Genomic DNA, 23,320 nt, shown 5'->3' on the forward strand with positions numbered 1-23,320 from the left:
GCTGGCAACGCCCAAGACCATCAGTTCCACCCTCTGTTGAGCTATCTGGATTGTTGTTGGAGGCCTGCATATGGCCACTGATTATTTATCAAAGCTTAAAGGTTATGAGATGGTCTAAGGGAGAGTACATCAGTTGCTAGGATGCTTAGAGTTGGATTGTTGTCCTTCCCCACCTTTGATTTAGTACAAGGCTAAAGAAAAAGTACTGTTCCTAGTTATCCCTTTATTAAATGAGATAATAGTGAAATAATAGAATTTTTAAAAACTTCCCTAGTAGATAAGCTCCCTGTTCCCAGGTGTTGAGCATTTTTTAGCAATAAATATTTTTAAATTAAGGTATGTACCTTGTTTTTTTAGACATAATGCTATTGCACACTTAATAGCCTACAGTATAAACAGTATAGTGTATAGTATAGTACAGTATACAGTATAATGTACAGTACAGTACAGTGTATTTTTGGCTGCATTGGGTCTTCGTTGCTGCGCGCGGGCTTCCTCTAGTTGCAGCGAGCGGGGGCTACTCTTGGTTGCGGTGTGCGGGCTTCTCGTTGAGGTGGCTTCTCTTGTTGCAGAACACAGGCTCTAGGCGTGCGGGCTTCAGCAGTTGTGGCTCGTGGGCTCTAGAGCAGAGGCTCAGTTGTTGAGGCGCACGGGCTTAGTTGCTCCACAGCATGTGGGATCTTCCCAGACCAGGGCTCGAACCCGTGTCCCCTGCATTGGCAGGCAGATTTTTAACCACTGTGCCACCAGGGAAGTCCCTAAACATAACTTTTATATGCACTGGAAAACCAAACAATTCATGACTCGCTTTGTTGCAGTGGTGTGGAACTGAACCCACAATGTACCTGAGGTATGCCTGTCTATTGACAACATGCCCAGTGTACACAGTTGATGCAAAAGCACTTATACTTTGTGTACCTTATTTAACTGATTGAGCAAGTAAAAGCTTAACTCTTAAATATTCAGTTCTGTTTTAAATAGATAAGTAGTGTTAAATTTTTAAAATTTAGCATTGATAGTAATATTATTACTAATTTTAGTAATAAAAGGTAAAACATTAGAATGTGTTCTTAAAATCATTTTTCTCTTATATTTTAAAATTTAAATATCTGTATATATAATAGGCCAAATAATTGTTGTTTTTTTGTTTTTGCGGTATGCGGGCCTCTCACCGTTGTGGCCTCTCCCGTTCTGGAGCACAGGCTCCGGACGCGCAGGCTCAGCGGCCATGGCTCACGGGCCCAGCCGCTCTGCGGCACGTGGGATCTTCCCGGACCGGGGCACGAACCCATGTCCCCTGCATCGGCAGGCGGACTCTCAACCACTGCGCCACCAGGGAAGCCCCAAATAATTGTTTTTGATTCATCCATGTGCATTAAAATTATAAGAAGATCTTTTCTTATATTGTATTAAGATGCAAATTCTTATGAAACAGACTTAATAAAATTCAAAAGTTTCATTCCGTGTTTGACATATGTAACCTTAATTGCACTTTCTTTTCAGGTAAGTGATTCCTTCTTTGAGGTCGAAGCCCTCATGGAAAAGATGAAGCAGTTACAGGAATGTCGAGATGAAGAAGAGGCAAGTCAGGAAGAGATGGCTTCACGTTTTGAAATAGAAAAAAGAGAGAGCATGTTTGTCTTCTCTTCAGGTAAAAGCAACCATTACATAGTCAATAAAATGTCTGTTTTTTAAGAGAATTTAAATAAAAGTATCCTTTTTTATTGGAATATAGTTGATTACAATGTTGTATTAGTTTCAAGTGTACAGCAAAGTGAATCTGTTATACATATATCCACTGTTTTTTCAGATTTTTTTCCCATATAGGTCATTACAGAGTATTGAGTAGAGTTCCCTGTGCCATACAGTAGGTCCTTATTAGTTATCTATTTTGTATATAGTAGTGTGTATATGTCAATTCCAATCTCCCAGTTTATCCCTCCCCCCTTTTCCCCCCAGTAACCATAGACTTGTTTTCTACATCTGTGACTCTATTTCTGTTTTGTAAATAAGTTCATTTGTACCACTTTTTTTAGAGTCTACATGTAAGCGGCGACATACGGTATTTGTCTTTCTCTGTCTGACTTAACTTCACTTAACATGATAATCTCCAGGTCCATTCATGTTGTGGCAAATGACATTTTGTTCCTTTTTATGGCTGAGTAACATTCCACTGTATATATGTACCACATCTTCTTTATTCACTCCTCTATTGATGGACATTTAGGTTGCTTCCATATCTTGGCTATTGTAAATACTGCTGTAATGAACATTGGGGTGCATGTATTTTCAAATTATGGTTTTCTCCATATATATGCCCAGGAGTAGTGTTGCTGGATCAGATGGTTAACTCTATTTTTAGTTTTTTAAGGAACCTCCATACTGTTCTCCATAGTGGCTGAACCAGTTTACATTCCCAGCAACAGCTGTAGCATTTACTCTTTGAGATAAGATGATGGCCATTCTGACCAGTGTGAGGTGATATCTCATTGTAGTTTTGATTTGCTTTCTCTAATAATTAGTGATGTTGAGCATATTTTCATGTGCTTTTTGGCCATCTGTATGCCTTCTTTGGAGAAATCTCTATTTAGATCTGCCCATTTTTGGATTGGGTTGTTTTTTTGATACTGAGCTGCATGAGCTGTTTGTATATTTTGGAGATTAATTCTTTGTCAGTTGCTTCGTTTGCAAATATTTTCTCCCATTCTGTGGGTTATCTTTGCTGTGCAAAAGCTTTTAAGTTTAATCCAAATATGGCTTTCCTTTTAGAAAGGTTATTGCATAGGTAGAAAAGGAAGTTATAGTGAAAACAGCACTAGACTAAGAGAGAGGACATTTGATTTGGGTTCTAATACTAAAATCACTGCTAATAAACTTTGTGAATATAAGTCATTTAACATTGAGTGCTTTTCTTCCTCTTCTTTAAAATGAGGAAATTGCATTCATAAAGGCCTGAGATTGCTTCCAGCTTTAAAATTCTATGATTTGTGAAAAGGAGCTACTTCTTAGATAACTAACAACAACGTAAATCCTTTATGTTTGGCCTTTATCAAATGTAGGCTATAGGATTTAATATGTAAACCAGATAATTTAAAGGAAAAAAGTTAATAAAGTGTGTCAGTGTATTTTGACAATAATAGAGTGGGACAAAGAGTGTATGTTAAAAGCAAGTTTCTTAATAGCAAAGAAAAAATCAAATTTGTATAAATGGAGGTTGGATGTTAGCTTGAGGAGAAGTCTTTGATTTTATTTACTTGAAACTATAATCTCATCGACCCCTAAACATGAAGATAATCTGAAAAGGCTTAGAAGCAGTGCAGGAAACATTGTAAAAACAGTGACACACAGAACCTCTTTCCTTTGTTCATCATTTTAGAATTGTTTCTAGGACCTTTGAGCTGTTAAAGAGATCATTTTATATATTGTGTGACATTAAAAATAGTCCAAATGCTAAAGTTTAGAGCATAAAGTTTAAAGTTTATATTTGTTATCACCATAAAGATTATTCAAAAGGGTGTTCATACTTGGAGTACATACTTTTCAGTAGAACCTAGTATCTATAAACTACAGTCGGGACACAGAGGGAGAGAGGATCTGTGAAAGAGAGGAATTAAAAACAGAAAATTAACCATGAGTATTTTTTTAATAACAGAATCTACTTTTATTATATTCCATTTATTAGTAAGTAGGCTATTTCTCTTTACAGTTTTAAGACTTTATTTTAGTTGATATTGGTTACTCAGTGTCAGAGAAAGGGTAATCCTGTTTTTACTTGTTATAGGTAAAATGAATTTTAACTAGCATCCTGTTTTTGAAAGGCTTTCAGTGTTTTTTTTTTTTAAATTATTTCAGATGATGAAGAAGTTACACCAGCAAGAGATGTATCTCGTCACTTTGAGGATACTAGTTATGGCTATAAGGATTTCTCTAGACATGGAATGCACGTCCCAACATTTCGAGTCCAGGTAAAATGACAACTTGTTTTATGTACATGCTCAATTAGAAATACCTCAATCTGACTTAAAATAAGAAAGAGCCATCTGGATTTGAGAACAGAAAGCAATGCAGAGAAAAATAACTTTTCTACGTACACATAATTCCCTTAGGTATGTTTATTATATTGTTAAAGTTCATAAATCAGTTGCTCAGAATTCAAAACACATTCACCCATAAAGCAAAATTACAATAGTGGTTAGGTTCCCAGAGATGGTATGCAGAAACCCAGTTAAAGTTCCTACTATAACGAAACAATAAATAATAGTTGTGTTTGAACCTAGCTTGCTTTTATAGCACTGTTTTACTGAGCCCCAGTGTTAAAGTGAGGCGATTTCTGCCCTGATATGCACCAGGCCTGAGTGACAAGAGAAATGTCCTCACAGCATCTCAGGCATTATGTGTGTGGGGGTGAAGGGAAAGAGGATGAGAAAGAGTGAAAGATTTGCTTAAATTAGGACTTATAGGGAAAGCAGATTTTTTGTTTTCTTTTTAATTTGGGTGAGTTTTTACAGATACCATAGAAAATAAACCATGATTACAATAACCTAATTCCCTTTAAAATATGAACTGAATGTCATTTGAAGCAATGAGAATTTTTAAAGGTTTCAAATTTAAAGCTTAAAGAGGATTCACATAAATAAATCTTATTCCAAAATTACTTAGCACCCATCTCTTAGAATAAATAAAGTTCCTGGGGTAAGGAGTAGAATTATTGTTGGTAGACCCAGTTTGTTTAGCTCCATAATCATTAACTTTGAAATACACAGTAAAACTTCCCAGTACAATTCCCAGTCCATGGAAACTTAGGGACCTCGTTGTCCTCCAGGATACCAGGGTCCTTCTCTGTTTTCACTTTGGCAGGAGGCACTGTGCTAAGTGCTTTGCAAGTATATCTCAGGAGTAACAATTGCTGTATCTTCTAGTTCCAGAATAAAAGTTGAGAATCGTCAATTAGCAAACATTTATCTATTCTGTGCTGTAGTTTTGTAAGACCGCTTCCAATCCGTCAGTAGAAACATACTGTAGTTTAAATGTTTTTCTTAAACAGTCTGTTATATATTTCATTTAGATAGGTAAATATATAATTCAGATGAGTTGGTGTTCCCAACTTTCCCAATTATTGTGCAGGGGCTATTATAACTCTTCTACCAGAATTATGAAAATATTTGAGAACTATGATTTTTTTTCTTTGCTCAAGGAACTAACATATTGTTTAAGGAGACAGAATTAGGCACAAGGAAGAATTATAGAATATTTTACTCAATAGTGAAGTTGTATCATGAAATATAAAAGATTACAATTGAAGGGATCATGTGGACTGGAAAATTTTATGGATTTGAGAGATTTGAATGGTTTAAAAGCATGGGCATTGTAAGCAGAGGAGACTGTAGGCAATAACTGAGCATAGGTTGAGGGAAGGGATCATAAACTGACTGGGCTGCTAAGACCTTCAAGCAAAGGATAAGTGGGAAGTTAGTTTAAAATTGATCAGATTTGTGGGTGATGATCAGATTTGTAGGTTTTGACCATAGTGATGGCATAATATCAAAGAGGTGTTTTAGGAAAATAAATATGGTAGTAACATTGAAGTGGGAGGTTATTAAGTTTTGCTTGAGATGGAAAGAAAGGAAGCAGGGAGACTTTAATTTGGGAAAACTAATTAGGAGACACAATTAATAGGGCTGAGAATCAGAGGTGGGTAGGAGGAAAAAGAATGAATGATGGATACCTTGAATTAAAAATTTACAAAGTTTGAGGACCATTTGAATGCCTGCAGCAATAGAAAAGGAGAGTGGCCTCCCAAGATGGGTCATCTCTGGAGGCTGACGGGGGAAACAGTGAGAGAAAGCTGAATATGGGTGACCTGTGTGTAAGGGGAAGAGATTCCACTGGTTTTTAAACTCGCTGAGTTCAAAATGTAACTTTTGCATGTTGCAGTATAGAAATTGAAAACATCAAACTGGAATGCAAGTGAAACTGAGAGCTAGGGATGTACTAGAAAGGCAGTGGATTTCAGCTGCCAGTAATTTCACTGCACCGAAGAGCGACAGACATAGAACTATAGTTGGCCACGTTTTAATTATTCACATTTGTTCTGTTCTCTGTATTTAGGACTATTGTTGGGAAGACCATGGTTATTCTTTGGTAAATCGTCTTTATCCAGATGTAGGACAGTTGATCGATGAAAAATTTCACATTGCTTACAATCTTACTTATAATACAATGGCAATGCACAAAGATGTTGATACCTCAATGCTAAGACGGGCTATTTGGAACTATATTCACTGCATGTTTGGAATAAGGTTAGTCTGTTTTCTTATGTTTATGAAGAGGTATTTTCCTTTAGCCTAAATTATTCAGGTGCTTGGAACACATATGCACACAGACCTACGTTAACATACTCAAAACCATCCCCTCCCCAATAGCTTATTTTTATGCATTTTGTGCTTCAAAAACTTGATTTTTTGCAGCTTGGTGTGTTTTCTCTTGCCTAGCTAAGCAGGAGGGAGAGTTAGGAATGCTGACAAGAGTTAAATAACAGATGCCTCCAGGGAAGAGGAGAGCAAGCAAGCTGGCCCAAGAGCATAGAGGAAGAGGCAAAGTTTGTCTCTGAACATTTATGGTATCTTTTCCCTTTGTATCATCTTTTATCTCCTGACACACTCATACTTCTACCTTCATGGAACTTAGAACTCTTACAGTACCCTTCTAAAGAGTACCTACTCCCATGATATTTCATCAAAATACAAAACTTTCATATCCTGTTAGGTATTCAGCCACATTTAAACACAGCCATCATAAACCACCTTCTAACATACACAAACAACCATGCTGTGGTACTTTCTGATTATTTTAGCTGTAAAGTCACACTTTCTCTTGCTTCTTCACTTTATCAGTAGCCAGGCTATGACTTTAGACTCCTGAATGGTTATACAGGACCCGCTTTCTTCCTTTTCTACTAAAAACCAATTAGGAGACTTCAGTTCTAGGCACTATCTGCCAGTACGGCAGAGGAGACATTGGTGCCTACGACCATCTTGGCTTAGCCTTTCCCAAGTGTAGACACTGTGAAGCCATCTAGAGACTGATTCTTTCCTCTCAGACACCTCTCCCCCTTTTTTCTCATCTGACCCCAAGAACTCCTGGAAACATAAGAAAAAAAATTTATTTACACAAATAGATTATAATTGATATATCATGTAATAGTATCAATAAGTATTATTGTCTGATTAATTTGTTAATTTCTTAATATCAGCAATACTCAAACTTTGTTTCCAGAATTTGTTCCTCAGTGTGGTTGCTTATTCATGATTGTAAATATACTGTTGCTTGGGCACTGGCAATTTTTTTGTTCATCTGACTTCTGTTTCTTACCCCTTTATACTCATTCATCCACCCCCAATGAAATGTAAAAATTGTAAAGCTGTCATTTTGGGGGATAGCTACCTACACAAAGAGGGGGAAAGAATACAGCATTTACTATTGATGTCTGTACTTCCATAAGAATAAAACAGACTATACATAAAATTCTCACATTATCTTTTAACAGATATGATGACTATGACTATGGTGAAATTAACCAGCTATTGGATCGTAGCTTTAAAGTTTATATCAAAACTGTTGTTTGCACTCCTGAAAAGGTTACCAAAAGAATGTATGATAGCTTCTGGAGGCAGTTCAAGCACTCTGAGAAGGTAAGTACCTATTGTGTTTACTCTAACTTAGCAGTGATCCTTATTCTCCTTCACCTAATCTAATGGGTCTCAAACCCCTTCCATCACTTCTCCCAACCCAGATAAGAACATTCCAGATCAGCTGTCTCACATACCCCTTGGAAGGGAGAACCTCATTATGGTTTAAAGTAAAAGAATAAAGACAGGGAGAACCGGTGTGCTGGCCTCTCCTCAGAGTGCTGGCATCACTGTAACTGCTTAAGAGAAAGAAGAGAGTGTTTGTGAATGATGATTTGGCAGGGAAGTTGTTATTCTAACAAACCTTCAAGAAGAGATGTGATCGAATATAAATACAAGCTCAAAACATCTATCCAAAGAAGATCAGACAGCTTTTGTTTTGAGAAACTGATGTTATTCAGTGGCACACAGAAAACATTTCTGGTGTTTATTAGATGCACTGAAACTGACTGTGAATGCTTATAACCCTATCTCTTTTTTTTTTGCATCTTTATTGGAGTATAATTGCTTTACAGTGTTGTGTTAGTTTCTGCTGTATAAGAAAGTGAATCAGTTATATGTATACATATATCCTATCTTAAATGATAATGTGTCTTATATTCAGGTTCACGTTAATCTGCTTCTTATAGAAGCTAGGATGCAAGCAGAACTCCTTTATGCTCTGAGAGCCATTACTCGCTATATGACCTGATGCCTTTCCTCCATTAAAGAAGATGAACGATCAGCAGATATTGTCCTACAAGGGGAAGGTACTAAGCCCCAGGACCAATGGTAGATAAAAGAATTCAGAAATCCATTGTGCCATGATTCCTTTAGTTTCTGCTATTTTACTGTGGAAATGCCACTGCTGGCACAAGCAGTGAGTGCTTGGCAGCTTCAAGTTTAGAGCTGTGAAGAAGGGCTGCTGTTCACAGTATTTTGCTTTTTGACAGTACAAGATGCTGTATAACTTTTAATACAGCAAATAGTAACTCTCAAAATCCTGTTGCTTTTATGTTAAAAAATAACAAGAATTGGAGCATGCAAAGAATGGGACTTTGATAATGATGTAAGCTTTTATATTGATACATAAAGGATTTTAGATATTGGTGCTGCTATTCCTGCTGGTGGAATGAATAGAGTGGCTGTTCCAGTTAAGCTATTAGTAATAAAGTGAACACTGCTACTATCTGAGCCTACATACATAATTTTTGTGGTTTCAAATTAAACTTGCATATGTGTTAATTTTTTTTGCACCTAAAATTACAGCTCGGCAAAGACCATTATGATGGTAACAGCTCATTTCTTTCATACAGTTTTTTAATTCAGTTATTGGATGATACTAAATTACAGTGGCATTCTTAAAGATTTTCTTCAAAAAGCAATCTTAAATGAAAGTGTGTAAATTATAAGAAAAGCTGGCTACCTTTTGATATGCTGTTTCCCAAGATTCTCTGACACTGGAGGGCAGCTGTCTTGTACAGTATTTTTGTTTCCAGCACCAAAGTTATGGGAAATATTGCTGTAGACTGCTGCGCAGTCCCAGGTGCATTCTGCCCCTCTGCTCCTGCCCACCTCATGGTCCCCACTTCAGAGGTTGTACAGCTCCTTAAATAATAAAGCTGGAAAATATATTTAGTCAGGTTATCAAATTTGATTTACAAAAATGCTAGCTTTGTTTGAAATGCAAACAGGCTTGAAAAAAATGTATTAAGTACTTTGTATTCTGGAGGCGTGAACTGCTTTTGAAGTCTGTCAGTATTATTGGTATTTTTCAATAAAGAATAATTTTTCTGCAATTTTTTTGCTGTCTCCGTCTCTTAAAAAGTCATGACTTCACAATCGGTAGCTATGCTGTTTCTTTTGACTTTTTCATTAGCCATCACACTTAAATAATTCTGTAATCAGATGAGAGACTTAAATGGCAAACTCTTGAAGTCACTTTGAAAGATATAAAGAAAAGTTTTATCTCGGAAATAACTGGTACAGCCCCATGCCTTGTCCATTTTGAACTGAGGTGGACTGAGATGTTTTAGAAGTCAAATAGAATTATTAAAAATTATTAGAAACAAAGGCTAATTAGGGAGCCACTACAGAACAAAAAATGACACTGTCAAACAATTAGAAATAGCTCTAAATTTAATCAAAGCTGTTGTAATAACTCTCTTACTCATCAAAACATTTACTGAGCTCCATTTAGTGCCTATAAATTTATAGTGTGGGATGGGAGGCACAGTTTTGAATGGAGGGGATGTACTTACCTTCATGGCTGTTGAGAAGATTGAGAAGATAAGACTATCACCTTAGATAAAAATTATCTTCAGTATATTTAAAGATATACATAAGCCCATTTCTAGTCAGCTTACAATAATATACAAATGGTCTTACCCATTGAATTTGCATCATACCTCTGCCCTTTTCTGTCTGCTGCTGGGTTTTTTCATCATAGCAATACAGATGAATCCAACAAGTAAAGTTGCACTGGATTTAGTTAAATTTTTACTCATTCTGCTTCTGCTCTTTGTTCTTTGCACTTGCTCTTGAAAATACAAAATTTCTAATAGAGGTTCTAATCAGTAGTAGGATGATCACAAAACAAGATAAACTGAATTCATTATCTTCTTTCACTGAAGCTTATAAACTACTTACAAATCATGATTTGAAATTTTAATGAGTAAGAAAGTGTGCTTATATCGAAAGTAATAAAGGCATGCCTGTGATACAAAGTTGATGTTTCAGTACCTCCCATTTAACAGGTGTTTCTTATTACTCAATGTTTTCTCAAAACTAAACACACAGGATTTCTAATGTCACTATAATCTTTGAAACTTATAGTTTCCAAAATAACTGGGGATGGTAAAATAGAATACACTATGGAACACCAAAACTCTCCCCCACAAGAGGAATTTTTTTTCTTAAATAATCATGAATAGATTTCTGGTTGAGGTTTCCAAGATTCAATTTTTAAATCAGTTTTTTGGTAAAAATTGGGGAACTTTTTTATTAGATGAAACTTAATTCAGTATCTCTTACTATAAGAATGAGATTAAATTCTAAACATTTATGTATTTACCACAATTATTAACTTCATATAAATAATGGTGATATTTTTAACTTAAAATTCATTTAAGAGTTAAGAGATTTTTAATTCTTCTAATGGTTTACCTATTTCAAATTATTTTGATAACAGACCATTGGTAGGTAAGTAAATAAATAAAACTTGTTGGATAAGCATGTTTTCCAAGCACATTTCACTCATTAAGATACTCAAATTTTGTCACATATTTGTGACTAGTGAATATCAAGGGAAAGCAAAAGGCAGGTAGGTGGGGAGTGACATCACCAGTGAAGCTCCAGGTCCTTGTTCCCCATGAGACACTGAGCTAACAACAATATAAGGACCAAAATACCTTTGTGAGAACTCTAGAAACCCCTTGGGAAGCTATAGCTCAGGCAAACACAAAACCAGGAGAAGGCTGCACCAAAAGGTGTTAAGAAAATTTGGGGCATTTTGCTTGTCCTAGCCCTTCCCTTTGCCTGGCACAGCATGATGCAATTGAGAGGAAACCCCCAATTCGTGGCTCCTCCCTCAGGACAGAAAGGAAGAAGGTGAACTTGTGTCCAGTATTCAGGCTTGTCTGGGGGCTGTTTGAGGGACTGAATTCTGTCTCACCTGACTTGGAGCACTAGTGGGAGTGGTAGCATGGTTTGGATGCTGGTTGTGGGCCACTGAAAACAGAAGTGAGCGTAGAGGTGCATTAGAGCAGCAGGGAGTCTACAGTTCGGTAGGCAGGTGCAGGAGATCCAAGAGAGTACAGCCGGGAATAAAATAGAAAGTGGAACAGGAAGCTCCTGAGAAGAAACAGAGACAAGCTTCTTGGGGAAATTAAGACAGTTAAAAGCAGATATATATCTTGGAATGAAAGCATACACACATGCCCAAAGAAGATACGTCCCTGGAAGTAGCTATTTTTCAAATGCCCAAATCTCAACAAAGTTCACAGGGTATATAAATAAACAGAAGAATGTGGCAAAATCTAAGAAACAAACCTAGAGAAACCAACCCTAAAGCAATGTGGAAATCTGATTTACCTAACAAAGAATTTTAAACAGTTGTCTTAAAGATGCTCAATGAACTAAAAAAGAACGAGACTGACAAATCAGGAAAATGATGCATGAACAAAATGAGAATGTCACTAAAGAGACAGAATAAAGAAGAAATCAAATTCTGGAGCTGAAGAATACAATAATTGAATTAAGGAAAAAAAACTAGAGTTCAACTGGAGATTTGATCAGAGAAGAACTAATCAGTGACCTTGAAGAGTTACTGATACTATCAATAACTTTAGAGTTACTATTAGTAACCTTGGAGGTTATTTGATATTATCAAGTCAGAGGGACAAAAAGAGAAATGAAGAAAAGTGAAGAGAGCCTAAGGGACTTAGGGGGACATCAGTAACAAAGTGGGGAGTGGGCAGAACTGTAAAGGAATAGAGTTTTGTATGCAAATCAAGTTCTTATCAGCTTAAAATATTCTTATAACTTTAACATTTTTAAATGTAATCCCCATGGTAACCACAAAGAAAATCTCTTTAGAATTTACACAAAAAGAAATGAGAAGGAAATCAAAGCATGTCACTACAAAAAAAAAAAAAAGTCAGTGAAACACAAAGGAGGAAGAGGGGAAATGAGGTACAAAAAAGCTACAAAACTTGCAGAAAACAATTAACAAAATGGCAGTAGTACGTCCTTCCCTGTCAGTAATTACATCAAATGTAAATGGATTGAATCCCCCAATCAAAAGACACAGATTGGCCAAATGGATAAAATAAAAAAGAGGATTCAACTATATGCTGTCTGTAGGAAACTAACTTTAGATCTAAGGACACATATAGACAGACTGAAAGGCTGGAAAAAGATATTCCATGCAAATGGTAACTGAAAGAGAGCAGAGGTGGCTATATGAATATCAGACAAAAGGGTCAATTCACCAGGAAGCTATAACAATTATAAACATATAGGCACCAAATACCTAAATATATGAAGCAAATGTTAATAGAATTGAAGAGAGAAATAGATAGCAACACAATAATAGTAGGAGATTCAATACCCACTTCCAAAAATGAATAGAACCAACAGAAGATAAATAAGGAAACAGAGGACTTGAACAACACTATAGATTAGTTGGATCTATCAGACATATACAGAACACTTAAACAGAAGAATATACATTCTTCTCAAGTGCACATGGAACATTCTCCAGGACTGACCACATATTAAGCCACAAAACAAGTCTTAACAAATTTTAAAAGATTGAAATCATACAAACTATCTTTTCTGATCATAATGGAATGAAACTAGTAATCGATTGCAGAAAGAAAAACTGGAAAGCCCACAAGTATGGAGAAATTAAACAGCACATTCTTAAAAAGCCATTGCAAAGAAGAAATCACAAATGGAATTAGAAAATATCTCGAGATAAATTAAAAACAGAACACACCAAAATTTATGGATGCAGTGCTAAGAGGGAAGTTTAGAGCTATAAACTCTTACATTAAAAAAGCAAAAAGATCTCAAATCAACAACCTAACTTCACACGTCAAGGAACTAGACAAAGAACAATCCAAACCCAGAGCTAGCAGAAGGAAGGAAACATAGAGCAGAGATAAAACAGACAACAGAAAACAATAGAAACAACAAAACAAAGTGTTGTTTGAAAAGATCAAAAAAATTGACAAACCTTTAACTAGATTAAGAAAAAGAATCAAATATATAAAATCAGAAATGAAAAATGGGACATTAACAACCAATGTAAAAAAAAAGGATAGAAACTATTATGTATTGGGTGGGCCAAAAAGTGCCTTCGGTTTTAAAGTAAAAATAAAAGACACATTTTTCATTTTTACCAAACACTTTATTGAACGATGCATTCACCCTTTTGTTCCACTTCCTTCTGCCATTTTTCAGGCACCTTCATAATTCTATCTTCCCAAAACTTTATCTTTTTTAAATATATTTTTTAATTAATTAATTAATTTTGGCTGAGTTGGGTCTTTGTTGCTGTGTGTGACCTTTCTCTAGTTGTGGCAAGGGGGGGCTACTCTTCATTGCAGTGTGCAGGCTTCTCATTGCGGTGCGCAGGCTTCTCATTGTGGTGGCTTCTCTTGTTGCGGAGTGCAGGCTCTAGGCACGTGGGCTTCAGTAGTTGTGGCTCGCAGGCTCTAGAGCACAGGCTCAGTAGTTGTGGCACACGGGCTTAGTTGCTCCACAGCATGTGGGATCTTCCCAGACCAAGGCTCGAACCCGTGTCCCCTGCATTGGCAGGCGGATTCTTAACCACTGTGCTACCAGGGAGGCCCAACTTTTATCTTTTTGAGCAAAGAACTGTTCCAGGTGCCTTCTACAGTCTAAAATTTCAAAAAATTGAAATTTTTTCCATTAAGAGAATTTTGTAAAGAACAAAATAAATGGAAATCCAAAGGTGCAATGTCTGATGAATATGGCAGACGAATCAGAACTTCCCAGCCAAGCTGTAACAGTTTTCGCCTGGTCATCAAAGAAACATGCAGTCTTGTGCTATCCTGATGGAAGATTACGCAGTTCCTGTTGACTAATTCTGGACGCTTTTCGTCGAGTGACGCTTTCAGTTGGTTTAGTTGGGAGCAGTACTTGTTGGAATTAATCGTTTGGTTTTCTGGAAGGAGCTCATAATAGAGGACTCCCTTCCAATCCCACCATATACACAACATCACCTTTGGATGAAGACCAGCCTTTGGTGTGGTTGGTGGTGGTTCATTTCACTTGCCCCACGATCTCTTCCGTTACACATTGTTGTACAGTATCCACTTTTCATCGCCTGTCACAATTTGTTTTAAAAACAATGTTTTCATTACATTTCAGTAGAGAATCACATGCAGAAATATGGTCAAGAAGGTTTTTTTCACTTAACTCATGTGGAACCCAAACATCAAAGCAATTCACATAACCAAGCTGGTGCAAATGATTTTCAGTGCTTGATCTGGATATTCTGAGTATGTCGGCTATCTCCCACCAGGTATAACACTCATTGTTCTCAATTACTGTTTCAATTTGATCGCTATCAACTTCAACTGGTCTACCCGACCGTGGATCATCGTCCAGTGAGAAATCTCCAACACGAAACTTCGCAAACCACTTCTGACACATTCAATCAGTCACAGCACCTCCTCTATAAACTGCACAAATCTTTTTGTGCGTTTCAGTTGTGTTTTTACCTTTCTTGAAATAATAAAGCATAATATGCCAAAAATGTTGTTTCTTCTTCCATCTTCAATATTAAAATGGCTACGCAAAAATTCACCAATTTTGATGTCTTTTTTTAAACGCATGCCGATATGACAGCTGTCACATACAATCTAACAACTGTTCCGAATGACGTTAAAAATAACTAACTGCTACTAGAGCCATCTTATGGAAAAAAACGAATGAAACTTTTGGCCAACCCAATACACAAATTGGATAACTTAGAAACACACAACCTACCAAGACTGAATCACTAAGAAACAGAAAATCTGAACAGACCTATAACTAGTATGGAGATTGAAATCAGTAATCAAAAACTCTCAACAAAGCCCAGGACCAAATGGTTTCACAGAAAAATTATACCAAACGTTTAAAGAAGAGTCAACACGAAACTGATCCAAAAAACTGAAGAAGAGGGAACACTTCCAAACTCATTCTATGAGGTCAGCATTACCCTGAAACCAAAGCCAGACAAAGCGGCTACAAGAAAACTACAGACCAATATCTCTGATGAATACTGTTGCAAAAATCCTTAATACTAGTAAAGAGAATTCAAATGGCACATTTAAAAAATGAAGATAGATTCCTGAAATGCAAGGATGATTCAACATATAAAAATTGATCAGTGTAATTAATACACCATGTTAACAGAATGGAAGGGGGAAAAACACATGATCATATCAATTGATGCAGAAAAATCATCCGGCATAATTCAACACCCTTTCATGATAAAAAATACTCAACAAACTAGGAGTAGAAGGAAACGATCTCAATGTAATAAAGGCCATATGTGAAAAGCCCACAGCTAACATCATACTCTGTGAAAGACAAAGCTTTTCCTCTAAGATCAGGAACAAAACAAGGATGCCTACTTGCACCACTCATAGTACCAGAAGTCCTAGCTAGAGCAATTAGGCAAGAAAAAGACGTCCAAATTAGAAAGGAAATGTAAAATTATCTCTCTTTGCAAATGACATGATCTTATATATAGAAAACCCTAAAGATTCCCCCCTCACACACACATACACACACAAAATAAAAAATTAAATTTTAAAAACCTGTTGGAGATAAATTATTCAGCAAAGTTACAAGATACAAAATCAGTTGCATTTTTATACACTAACAATGAGCAATCTAATAAGGAAACTACGGCAACAATTCCATTTATAATAGCATCAAAAAGAATAAAATACTTAGAAATAAATTTAACCAAAGGAGTTTAAAGACTTGACACCGAAAACTACAAAACATTACTATAAAAAACTAAAGGAGACACAAATAAATGGAAAAGGACCATTCGATGAGGAAAGGACTGTTTTTTCAACAAATGGTTCTGGGAAAACTGGATATCCACATGCAAAAAAATTAAGTTAGACCTTTACCTTACAACCATACACAAAAACTAACTAAAATGGATTAAAGACCTAAATGTAAAAATTAAAACTTTAAAACTCCTAGAAGAAAACATAGGGGGCAAAGCTTCAGGACACTGGATTTGGCAATGATTTATTTGACATAAGACCAAAAGGCAACAGAAAAAATAGATAAATGGAACTACATCAAACTTACTTCTCTAAGCATCAAAGGGCACAATCAACAGTAAAAAGGTAACCTACAGAATGGGAGAAAATATTTGTAAATCATGTATCTGACAAAGGCTTAATATCCAGAATATATAAATAACTCCTTTAACTCAACAACTACCACCAAAAAACAACAAAACAAACAAACAAAACCCCACAAATAGCCTGATTAAAAAATGGGCATCTTACAGTTTTCAGAGTACAGGTCTTTTGCCTCCTTAGGTAGGTTTATTCCTAGGTATATTATTATTTTTGTTGCGATCGTAAATGGGATTGTTTCCTTAACTTCTTTGTCTGATATTTCATTGTCAGTGTATGGAAAAGCAACAGATTTCTGTAGATTAATTTTGTATCCTGCAAACTTACTGAATTTATTGATGAGGTCTAGTAGTTTTCTGGTGGCATCTAGGATTTTCTATGTATAGTATCATGTCATCGGCAAACAGTGATAATCATACTACTTCTTTTCCAATTTGGATTCCTTTTAATTCTTTTTCTCCTCTGATTGCTATGATGAGGACTTCCAAAACTATGGTGAATAAAAGTGGTGAGAGTGGGCATCCTTTTCTTGTTCCTGATCTTAGAGGAAATGCTTTCAGATTTTTACTGTTGAGTATGATGTTAGCTGTGGGTTTGTCATATATGGCCTTTGTTACGTTGAAGTATGTTCCCTCTATGCCCACTTTCTGGAGAGTTTTTATTATAAATGGATGTTGAATTTTATCAAAAGCTTTTTCTGCATCTACTGAGATGATCATATGATTTTTATTCTTCAGTTTGTTAATGTGGTGTATCACACTGATTGATTTGCAGATATTGAAAAATCCTTGCATCCCTAGGATAAAACCCACTTGATCATGGTGTATGATCCTTTTAATGTATTGTTGGAGTCAGTTTGCTAGTATTTTGTTGAGGATTTTTGCATCTATGTTTGTCAGTGATATTGGCCTATAGTTTTATTGTGATATCTTTGTCTGGTTTTGGTATCAGGGTGATGCTGGGCAAAAAGAGTGAGTTTGGAAGTGTTCTGTCCTCTGCAATTTTTTTGGATGAGTTTGGTATTAACTCTTCTCTAAATGTTTGGTAGAATTCACCTGTGAAGCCATCTGGTCCTCGACTTTTGTTTATTGGAAGTCTTAAAATTACTGATTCAATGTCAGTACTGGTAATTGGTCTGTTCATATTTTCTATTTCTTCCTCGTTCAGTCTTGGGAGACTGTACCTTTCTAAGAATTTGTCCATTTCTTCTAGGTTGTCCATTTTATTGGTGTAGGGTTACTCATAGTAGTCTCTTATGGTCCTTCTGGTATTCTGTGGTATGGTATTTCTGTGGAGTCTGTTGTAACTTCTTTTTCATTTCTGATTTTATTGATTTGGGCCTTCTCTCATTTTATTCTTGGTGAGTCTGGCTAAAGGTTTATCAATTTTGTTTATCTTTGTTTAGCCAGCTTTTAGTTTCATTGATCTTTTTTGTGTGTGTGTGTGTGTCTCTATTTCATTTATTTCTGCTCTGATCTTAATGATTTCTTTCCTTCTACTAACTTTGGGTTTTGTTTGTTCTTTATCTAGTTGCTTTAGGTGTAAAGTTAGGTTGTTTGAGATTTTTCTTCTTTTTTTTTTTTTTTTTTTTGTGATACGCAGGCCTCTCACTGTTGTGGCCTCTCCCGTTGCGGAGCATAGGCTCCGGACGTGCAGGCTCAACGGTCATGGCTCCCGGGCCCAGCCAATCTGCGGCATGTGGGATCTTCCCAGACTGGGGCATGAACCCATGTCCCCTGCATCGGCAGGCGGACTCTCAACCACTGCGCCACCAGGGAAGCCCACAGTCTTTATTTTAAAGTCTGTTTTGTCTGATATAAGTATTGCTACTCTAGCTTTCTTTTCATTTCCATTTGCATGGAATACCTTTTTCCATCTTCTCACTTTCAGCCTGTATGTGTCTCTAGATCTGAAGTGGCTCTCTTGTAGACAGCATATATATGGTTCTTGTTTTTGTATCCATTCAGCCAGTCTATGTCTTTTGGTTGGAGCATTCAGTCCATTTACATTTAAGGTAATTGTCATTATGAATGTTTTTACTGCCATTTTGTTAATTGTTTTGGATTTGTTTTTGTGGGCCTTTCTTCTTTCCTTCTTCGTTTGTCCTCTTCTCTTGTTATGTGATGACTATCTTTAGTGTTATGCTTTGATTCCTTTTTCTTTTTTGTGTGTATAGATTTTTGATTTGTGGTTACCATGAGGTTTTGGTATAGCAGTCTGTATATATACATGATTGTCTTAGTTGCTGATCTTAGTTTCAAATGCATTTTAAATACTTGCATTTGTACTCTCCTCCCCTCATGATTACTGGTTTTGATATATTTTACATCTAATTGTTTTGCATATCTCTTAACTGCTTATTGTGATGATTTTACTACTTTTGTCTTTTAATTTCCCTACTAGTTTGTGTTTGGATGATTTTACTACTTTTGTAGATTTTACTACTTTTACTACTTTTGTCTTTTAATGATTTTACTACTTTTGTCTTTTAATTTCCCTACTAGTTTGTGTTTGGATGATTTCCTATCTTTACTGTATGTTTGCCTTTACCAGTGAGCTTTTCCATTTCCTAATTTTCTTGTTTCTAGATGTGGTCTTTTCTTTTCTGCCTAAAGAAGTTCCTTTAGCATTTGTTGTAAAGCTGGTTTGGAGGTGTTGAATTCTTTTAGCTTTTGCTTGTCTGTAAAGCTTTTGATTTCTCTGTCAGAGTACAAGACCATAAACTATAAGTCCATGTACTCCATAAACTATAAGATGCTGATTAAAGAAATTGAAGATGACACAAACAGATAGAAAGATATACCATGTTCTTGGGTTGAAAGAATCAATATTGTTAAAATGACCATGCAATCCAAGGCAATCTATAGATTCAATGCAATCCCTGTCAAATCACCAATGCCATTTTTCACAGAACTACAACAAAATTTTTTTAAATTTGTATGTGAACACAAAAGACCCCAAGAGCCTAAGCCATCTTGAGAAGGAAAAATGGAGCTGGAGGAATCACACTCCCTGACTTCAGACTATACTACAAAGCTATATTAATCAAAACAGTATGGTACAGGCACAAAAACAGGCATACAGATCAATGGAACAGATCAATGGAAAGCCCAGAAATAAACCCCCACATCTACAGTCAATTAACATATGACAAAGGAGGCAAGAATATACAATGGAGAAGAGACGGTCTCTTCAACAAGTGGTGCTGGGAATACTGAACAGATACATGTAAAAGAATGAAATTAGAACATTCTCTAACACCATATACAAAAATAAACTCAAAATGGATTAAAGAACTACTGTCAGACCTAAATGTAAGACCGGACACTATAAAACTTCTAGAGGAAAACTTAGGCAGAACGCTCTTTACCATAAATCACAGCAATAGTTTTTTGGATCCCTGTTCTAGAGTAATGGAAATAAAAACCAAAATAAACAAACAGGATCTAATTAAACTTAAAAGCGTTTGCACAGCAAAGGAAATCATAAACAAAACAAAAAGACAACCTACAGAATGGGAGAAACTATTTGCAAATGATGTGACCGACAAGAGATTAATTTCCAAAATATACAAACAGCTCATACAGCTTAATATCAAAAAAATAAACAGTCCAATCAACAAATGGGCAGAAGATCTAAATAGACATTTCTCCAAAGAAGACATACAGATTGCCGACAAACACATGAAAGGATGCTCAACATCACTAATCATTAGAGAAATGCAAATCAAAACTACAATGAGGTATCACCTCACTCTGATCAGAATGGCCATCATCAAGAAGTGTACAAATAATAAATGCTGGAGAGGATGTGGAGAAAAGGGAACCCTCCTACACTGTTGGTGGGAATGTAAATTGGTGCAGCCACTATGGAGAACAGTATGGAGGTTCCTTAAAAAAAACTAAAAACAGAAGCTACCATATGACCCAGCAATCCCACTCCTGGGCATATATTTGGAGAAAGCTATAATTCGAAAAGATACATGCACCCCAATGTTCATAGCAGCACTATTTACAATATCCAAGATATGGAAGCAACCTAAGTGTCTGCTGACAGATGAATGGAAAGAGAAGATGTGGTATATATACACAATGGAATATTACTCAGTCATAAAAAAAAGAGTGAAATAGTGCCATTTACAGCAACATGGATGCACCTAGAGATTATCATACCAAGTGAAGTAAGTCAGACAAAGATAAATATAACGATATCACTTATATGTGGAATCTAAAAAAATGATATGAATGAACTTATTTACAAACAGATATAGACTCACAGACATAGAAAGCAAACTTATGCTTACAAATGGGGAAAGCTGGGTGGGAGAGGGATAAATTAGGAGTTTGGGATTAACATATACACACTACTATATATAAAATAGATAACAAGGACCTACTGTATAGCACAGGGAACTGTACTCAGTATCTTGTAATAACCTACAATGGAAATGAATCTAACAAATGTATGTGTGTGTGTGTGTGTGTGTGTGTGTGTGTGTATGTGTGTGTGTGTGTGTATTATATATATATATATATATCTGAATCACTTTGCTGTAAATCTGAAACTAACACATTGTAAATCAACTATATTTCAATAAAAATTTTAAATAATTATTTTTCAAAATAAATAAATAAAAATGGGCAAAGGACTTGAATAGACATTTCTCCAAAGATGATATATGTGGCCAAAAACCATATGAAAAGATACTCAATATCACTAATTATTAGAGAAATGCAAATCAAAACCACAATGAGATACCATTTCACAACCATTAGGATGGCTACTATCAAAAAAACCCAAAAAAACAAAAGCAAAACAAACAAACAACAGAAAATAGCAAGTGTTGGAGAAGATGTAAAGAAATGGGAACCCTTGTGCACTGTTGGTGATGTGAAATGGCACAGCCTCTGTGGAAATCAGTATAGAGATTCCTCAAAAAATTAAAAATATTACTACTATATGATCCAGTAATTTCGTTTCTGAGTATACACCCAAAGGAATTGAAAGCAGGATCTCAAAGATGTATTTACACACCCATGTTCGTAGTAGCATTATTCACAATAGCCCTGAGAGAGAAGCAACCCAAATGTCCTTTGATGAGTGAATGGATAAAAAAGTGTGATATAAACATACAAGGAAATATTATTCAGCCTTAAAAAGGAAGGAAATCCCATCACATGCCACAACGTGGATGAACTTTGAGGACATTATGGCTAAGTAAAATAAGCCAATCACAAAAAGACAAATGCTGTATGAAATATCTAAACTAGTCAAATCAAATTCTTGGAAACAAAGTAGAATGGTGTTTTCTAGGGCCTGGGGAGAGGAGGAAATGGAGAGTTGTTTAATGAATTATAGAGTTTCAGTTTTGCAAGATGAAAAAGTTCTGGAGAACTGTTGCAGAACAATGTGAATAAAGTTAACACTACTGAACTGTACATTTAAAAATAGTTAAGATGGGGACTTTCCTGGCAGTCTAGTGGTTAAGACTCCACACTTCCTCCACAGGGGATGTGGGTTCGACCCCTGGTTGGGGAACTAAGATCCTACATGCCACACAGTGCACCCCCCCGAAAATAAAAAATTTCTTTTTAAATTAAAAAAAAAGTTAAGATGGTAAATTTTATGTGTTTTTCACCATAATTTTTAAGGCAGGTAGATGGTTCCAAATGGTCCAGCTTGCACATGAGTCTAACATGGAGAACAGGTACAATGGTATTCCACTATGAGTTATATTAGTTATAAATACAGAGAGTGCTGTTTTAGGGGGAAGAGAGTTTTAGCTTTTTCACTGAAAGTAGAATATATAGCCTGCTATGGTTAAAATAAAGACTTAGATCTTCAAATGTTTTTGAGAGATTAGCCTGTCAGACTTTTTAAAAATGATTTCAACTATTGGAGTGAATCTACTAGCATATAATTACGGATGAAAGACTTATGGATAAGGTGAGTGTCTCCAGAGGATTTTGCTGAGCCCCAACCAGGGATGAGCCCCAAACTAGAGGAGCCCTTGGTCTATTTGTTCCTGGAAATTTAGGTTTTTTCTAATAGATTTTAAGAGCCCATCTAGTCTGGGATGCCTGCCTTCATCCCATTAGTCTTGGTATTTTGTCAGTGTGAGAGATGAGCTTTTTGGTTATTAATGGCTCATCTCTCACCCTACAGAGTAGAGTAGTAAATCTACTTTTATTTCCAAATCGCCTTTGGCTAATATGGGATAACAACGGTTATCTCAATTTCTTTGGTTTTTATCATTTATTCAAAGGCCAAACTTATCCTACAAAGAGTGGCAAACCAATAAACTAACTACCATCATAATTTATTGAGCACCTACTATACATCAGTCACTGTACTGGACAATTTGCCCATTTTGTTTTTTTCCCTAAACTACACGATATTAAAATATATATTAATGCCATTTTACAGTTGAAGCTAAAAAAAATTATTTGCCCAAGGCCCAAGCAGGAGAGAGCTAGGATTCAAATGAGATCTGCCGTACACTTAAGCCTACACTCTTTCTAGTACATTATATCACCTCCCTAGTCACAGAGAGTTATAAGTAGAAGAATTGTCTGGTCTACTCATTTTATTTCAAATGAAAATAAAAGGTAAAATACTTCCTTTTCCATCTATTTTACTTATTTAGTAAAGAGTAGATGGCCACAGGCAATCTTCTCTAAACGTTTCTGCTTACCCCTTCTCTTAATATGACAACCAGAAAAATACTGGTACCTAACCAGAAAATTATTA

General features: G+C 35.9%; 1 protein-coding gene across 8 annotated transcripts in view; it reads left to right on the top strand.

Annotated features, from left to right (window-relative positions):
* The window catches only part of SESN1 (sestrin 1), a 129,557-nt gene that overhangs the window by 97,424 nt on the left and 8,813 nt on the right, over positions 1 to 23,320 (top strand). For 4 of the 8 annotated variants that reach the window (XM_033418697.2, XM_033418699.2, XM_033418702.2 and 1 more), the window contains 4 exons: positions 1,504 to 1,651; positions 3,853 to 3,965; positions 6,109 to 6,299; positions 7,547 to 7,691. In XM_033418697.2, the coding sequence (XP_033274588.1) occupies positions 1,504 to 1,651; positions 3,853 to 3,965; positions 6,109 to 6,299; positions 7,547 to 7,691 (597 nt within the window). Of the gene's footprint in view, positions 1 to 1,503; positions 1,652 to 3,852; positions 3,966 to 6,108; positions 6,300 to 6,491; positions 6,620 to 7,546; positions 7,692 to 8,292; positions 9,467 to 23,320 lie in introns of those variants that run through there. The other 4 variants (XM_004264744.3, XM_004264745.3, XR_004480597.2 and 1 more) reach the window with 3 other exon arrangements.

The sequence above is a fragment of the Orcinus orca genome, chromosome 12, assembly GCF_937001465.1.
Source record: "Orcinus orca chromosome 12, mOrcOrc1.1, whole genome shotgun sequence".
Lineage (NCBI taxonomy): Eukaryota > Metazoa > Chordata > Mammalia > Artiodactyla > Delphinidae > Orcinus > Orcinus orca.